Here is a 6,000-nt window from a genome sequence, read left to right as displayed (position 1 = left end):
AAGAGAGATCAGGAGAGAGAAAAGAAGGGCTAGCCACTCAGTCAGCCAGGGAGTCAGAGTGAAAGTAAGATTTACAAAAATAAGAAGGAAAAAGCCTAGAGGCAAAAGGTTGAGGGGATAATTTAAGTTAAAGAAAGCTGAAGAGAAATAAGCCAAGCTAAGGCTGGGCATTTGTAAGTGATAATAAATCTCCATGTGATTAATTTGGGAGCTGGATGGCAGGCCCCTCAAAAGAGCAAAGAGTAAAAACAACCAACAACAAAAGTCATTTAGAAAAATACATTTTTCAATCATGATTTTTTTATGGGACAACTCTGTGTTAAAAATCTTTAAAAATAATTACCTAATAACAATGTAAAAACAATTACCTAGCAACAACATAATTGGCAAATATATTCTGAATTACAGCTTAAGCTCAACGAAATAGAAAATCACAGCTAGTTAGACTTACACCAACAAGTCACATTTCAACAGGTTCAAAGTACCACATTTAGAAAATGTTCTGAATTAAAAAAGACAAGTAAGTACCATGGTTTTAATACTGATGAAGCCAAGCGCATCACTCCTCTCCAGGGTGGCACTTGCTTCAACTGCTTATTTATTGTTACTATTTTCAGGACCCAAGTAGAGTAAGGAAAAACAAGATTTCAACAGCTGCTGAACCTAATTCCATTTGGTTAGCAGGCAATAAGGAAACAGCAATAAAATATAAACATTTTCAGAAAAGCATTGTTCTAGGCTTAAACACTGATCATTTAACTGATCATAAAAGATAGATACCATGGAGTATCTAAACTACAATCTGGAATGTGCCAGATTATTAAAGTGCGCCAAGTGACAGTTCTCGAGTTAGAGCAGGACCTAACACTATATGTAGGGCATCTTTACATGCCCTTATTACAACATGAACAGCAGGCAAGGTCAAGTGATTTCTCACCACCTTCACTATTCTCTTCTGGTTGGGAAGAGAAGCCTTCAGGAGTAATGTTAAACTGAATTCTCAAATTAAGAAAATGAGTACCTGATATTTAAAACAATGAAAAACATTTTAGTGGTCTCATTTTATTTCCTCTGCCATCACTCATTTCAAATGTAAACATGGTGCACACGGGAGCACATATTCCCTGACATCTACCTGAGCACTCTTACACCTGTGACAGACAGAACATCCACCAACACTCAAGGGTGTTCTGAGGTCTTCGTCTCTGTCTCCATAACCTGCAACGGCTAGTACAACAAAGGAAAAACGTTTTTGTTCTTTTCTTCTTTTTCCTTTTTAGAGACGGAGGGTCCAGATGAACTCAATGAAAGTTCAGAACTGACAATGAACTGGGATTTTCTAGTAAAAGACAATGTTGGCAGTACAGAGCAGGCACTAACGGTAGTGAAAATGAGTCCACACAATAGAGAGCTACAAGTAGAGATGGCTTCTTACTATGAAGTGCTCCCTTTATCACAAGCTTCTTAGGAACCTTCCTTAGAAAGATTCTTTCCATCAAAAGAAGCTGCAATGATATGGATTTGAAGGAAATCTTGGGTTTCAAATTCTCTAGTAATATAATCACGGATATCAGAATTCCCAAACAGTTCATTTCAACCATTAAATATTAAATACATTGTGAAAGCAGGTGTCATCAAAGCCAATGTCTGCTCTTACATAGTATGAACAAAATTGGGTGAATTAAAAACTTCATGAAAAGGAATATTTTCCAGTTCTCCATCAGTTGATCAAACTATGATATTTTCCCAACAATTGGATTTTCCCTACGAAACAGGAAAAGAAAAATGCTCTTTAAAAATATACAAATTAAAATGTGACATATACAGAACCCATCAAGCACTTCTAATTTTCCTTGATCTTTCATCTACTGAGTCTTGCTTTATTAATTCAACAAGTATTACAGATCTTTAAAAATAATTACCTAATAACAATGTAAAAACAATTACCTAGCAACAACATAATTGGCAAATTTAGGTACTACTCTAGAAGCTAAAGGTACAGTACTGAACAAGACAGACACATGACTCACAGAGCTCACATGATGGTAGAGGAAAGGAAAATAAACAAAATATTTGGTATAAGAGGGTTTGATTGTTCATTGCAGCCCCCTCACCACTCCCCAGTGCTGAATGCTAGTCAACCACACTAACACCAAGCTATTTTCTCAAGTCCCTTCTCTTGCCAATTAAAGAAAAAAAAAAAACTAACAGATGTGTGAAGTAACACTGCAAGGGTCAGAAGGTTGGACAGTAAGCAAGAGTACCACCAGCAGTTGAACTGGGCAAAGTATGGCATGCACACATGATGAGGCACCCCCCCTCCCCCAAGACAGGGCTTCTCTGTGCAACAGCCTGGACATTCTGGAACTTGTTTTGTAGACCAGGTTGGCCTTGAACTCTGCCCCCTGAGTGCTGGGACGGGATTAAAGGCGTGTGTCACCATGCCTGGTAGGGAGGTACTATTTAAGGATGGTCAAGCCTTAGCTAGGAACTTCAAATGGGTGCAGGAAAATTAGAAAACTCTTGTTGGAAGAGATTCAATGATACTAATGAATAAAATACAGAATTAGGATGTTCACAATACAACCTTTGTAATTAATGTACAAAGCTTTCTGTTCAGGAAGAATGTACTTATACAAATAAAACTGATTCTTCTTATTCAGAAATACAAAAACACTACCTGATATAATTTTCAAAGACTATTCAAAAGAGTGCAACAGGGGTTCAAAGTCTCCCACTAACGGTGTGGGGTCTTGGGCAAGACATTCATTTTTCTTGCACTTAAGTTTTCTATGTATAAAGTGGGAAGGGAACCATGATAGACTGGTATGAGGGCAAGGACGGAGGAGCACACACTCTGGAAAGTACTGCTGTGTGCTGGTCCTACCCACCGCGTCCCTAGCAGGACCCTATAGCACTGGAGTTCTTTGTATCAGGGAGGGCTGGGGGTTACTCTAGACAAGCTTCTTTTCTCTCAGTAGGGAAGAAATAGTTTTTTTTTTTTTTTCTGCTTGTGGACATTATCTCAGAAAAGAAAGTGGGGCTCTGAACTACTGTGGTTCATCTGATACTGGAAGAAAAAAATCTTCAAGATTTAGAGTACCTTAGTGCTATACAGTTCCCAATGACAGGACCCAGTTCTGGCATTAACTGTCTGTATAAGCTTAGTATTCACTGGTGAGACTACACACTTCCCTCAGGAGTTTGTTACTGGCTTCTGGGAGTAATCTAATTGACAGGGTGTCCAGTGCTGTGATGTCCTGAGAGGAACAAGTCCCCAGTACATGTCAGCTGTTGCTGTCCTGACCCATCTCATCTTCTAGGTCTGAGGTGAAGCACTTGGAATCAACTCTCAAATGCTTTCATGCACTGTTAGAGCTTGCTTGTTTGGTACTCATTATAAATGTAAGGGGTTGTGAGAAATAGAGACAACAAAAACAAAAAAGAAAAAACTACTAATCATTCAAACAGAGAATTACAACTGACGACGACATTGAAAGCAGCGATGAAGTACAGCACCAACATCATGCAACGACAGCTGAGCTGAACAAAGGGAGTGAGTGGCAGGGAAGCGCGCACAGGAGAAAGGCTGGGCTCAGACTCGGCGAGCAGAGGCCTGAGGATACTTACTTGCTTCCGTATTTTGCACTACTTGATCTTTTCTTTCTGTATTTCTCATGAGGCTCATCTAGCTTCTCGATGATGCTTTTTATTTGTTGAATTGTCTTAAAGGTTGTAACAGAATCCTCAATTGTGAAGTTGGAATAATCAGGCTCTTTCTGGGGCCCTTGATAGACTGCAATAGTCCCACAAGCCTCTGTAAGGAGCAGAGAAACAGGATCAGAAAACTAAATTCCACCAATGTAATCTGTAGTATAATTAAAAATATTTTTTGATTTTTAAGGGAGAGATTTTCTTTGACTATACTGTAACAATGTTACAAAATAGAACTATCATGCTTACGTAAGAATAGTAATTTTGCTGGGCGTGGTGGTGCACACCTTTAATCCTAGCACTTGGGGAGGCAGGAGGATCTCTGTGAGTTCAAGGCCAGCCTGGTCTACAAGAGCTAGATCCAGGACAGGATCCAAAGCTACAGAGAAACCTGGTACTGAAAAACAAAAAACAAAAAAACAAAAACAAAGACAAAAAAGAATAGTAATTTTACTTTATGAATACTAAGATAAATGCCCCCTTTGACAGTTTGTGAACTTCATTACCAGTAACTTAGGAAATCTATAAATATCTTTAACTTTAAAAAAAAATCAAAGAAATAACTCAGAGATTAGTAATGAAGGATCATGGTTTATCAAAGCAGAGCAAGAGCTTACCTTCCATCTTCTGCAGCTTCAGTGAACTGAGGGTGAAAAGGGAATAAATTCTTTCTGCTTCTCTGTCTTCATCAATATCTATCTGGATGTCTGCAGGGATACCTCTATGATAAAAAGGAAAAGACATTGGAAAATTTTTCTTTGTTAACATGAAAAAGATTTTTGATAAACTGAGACTAAAACTAGATTTAGAATTTTAGAAAAGGACCTCAGAAATTAGTTTCTGAGATAATTAAACAGGATCACAGGGTTTGGTTGTTACGGATTCAAGCCTTTATGACGATTCTGAAGCAAAATCATTTTTAAAGCATTTTCTAAAGTGTATGTGAGTGTCTGTGTACATGTGTGGGCAGAGTCTGGAAAGGGGTATCAGATTCCCTGGAGCAGGAGTTACATAGGTTTTGGAACTGAATTGGGGTCTCTATAAGAGCAGCAAGCATCCTTAACTACTCCCAGTCCCAATAAAATCATTTTTATAATGTTTGGCTCTTCATAAAACAATGCATTAATAATAAAATCTACAGGGCAACAATGGCTATTCTGTAATATCTAAAACAGAATGTTTAGTGGACTTCTGTGACACAATTTTAGATTTTTTAAATTATTTTTGATTAGCACATGTGTGGGCGTGTGCAGGTGCCTGAGGAAGCCATGGACATTGGAATCCTAGGAGTTAGAAAGGTAGGTAGCTGAGAGTTGCTTAATGTGGGTCCTCTGCAAGAGCAGTAAGTGCTCTTAACTGGTGAGCCATACCTCTAGCTCTTCTCTGTGCCTCAGTCAGGCTTGAGATGCTGGCTTTTCTTCTGTTAATGGTGTTGATTATGCAGCGGAACACTGTTCGTATTTGGCAAATGCTCTACCATTAACCTTTAATCTGACCCTTCAGATCTCCCACCTCTAGGCATGTGCAACCATTTCAGAGTATTTTCATCAGTCACAAAAGAAACTTTGCACTCATTATCAGTCTCCATTCTCCCATTAATTTACAGTATGTGACTATGAATTTACTTATTCTATATATTTTTTGTGGTACTAGGATCCAACCAAAGTTCTTGTGTGTGTCACGCAAAAACTCTACCACTAGGCAACAACCCAAGCCCTTACAGATACCTTTTATAAAGGTATACCTTTTCAACGAATATGTGGCTTTTATGTGTAGCTATTTTTACTTAGCTTGGTTTCCTATCCATATCCACTGTATCACGTATCACACCTTCTTTCATCAGAAAGGAACTTACGCAGTACATGGCTTGCAGCCTGGTGTATTTTCACCAGTCTCCTGGCAGCAGAGCCAGTTCCCATTGAGATAGGCAGACGGATGAAAAGAGCTGAGCCTGTTGTGGTTGCATCTGCTCACCCTGCACAGCACATCTATCCACTCATTAGCTTCCACACAGTTATTTGCTTGGACGTAGAGTGTCTTCTCTGTATGTATCACTTGGAACATCTTTATTAGTAATAAAGACAAACAGTTAAAAAAGCTTTAAAATCAACACATAGTACATGAACAGAGTAAGTACTCAGAAAGAGACCCGGTTGCTTGGCTAAGTAATGGCTGCTAATGTATCTTAAAGAGTTGTTACTCTCTAAGCAAGTCAGTGCCTGTGGTGGTCTGAAGGAAACGGAATTAAGTAGTATGGTCTTGTTGAAGTGTGTCACTGTAAGTGGG

General features: G+C 38.7%; 1 protein-coding gene across 1 annotated transcript in view; it reads right to left on the bottom strand.

Moving 5' to 3' along the window:
* Positions 1–219: 219 nt before the first annotated feature.
* Rasa2 (RAS p21 protein activator 2) overlaps positions 220–6,000 on the bottom strand; it is a 97,159-nt gene continuing 91,378 nt past the window's right edge. Inside the window, exons 21-24 of the mRNA XM_041677311.1 lie at positions 5,570–5,778; positions 4,332–4,435; positions 3,631–3,817; positions 220–1,764 (exon numbers count right to left, since the gene is read on the bottom strand). Of these exons, the coding sequence (XP_041533245.1) occupies positions 1,734–1,764; positions 3,631–3,817; positions 4,332–4,435; positions 5,570–5,778 (531 nt within the window). The 3' untranslated portion in view covers positions 220–1,733. The remainder of the gene's footprint in view (positions 1,765–3,630; positions 3,818–4,331; positions 4,436–5,569; positions 5,779–6,000) is intronic.

The sequence above is a fragment of the Microtus oregoni genome, unplaced genomic scaffold (assembly GCF_018167655.1).
Source record: "Microtus oregoni isolate MIOR12 unplaced genomic scaffold, Mior012 000028F_ref0000031, whole genome shotgun sequence".
Lineage (NCBI taxonomy): Eukaryota > Metazoa > Chordata > Mammalia > Rodentia > Cricetidae > Microtus > Microtus oregoni.
This window is presented reverse-complemented; position numbering and strand designations above follow the sequence as displayed.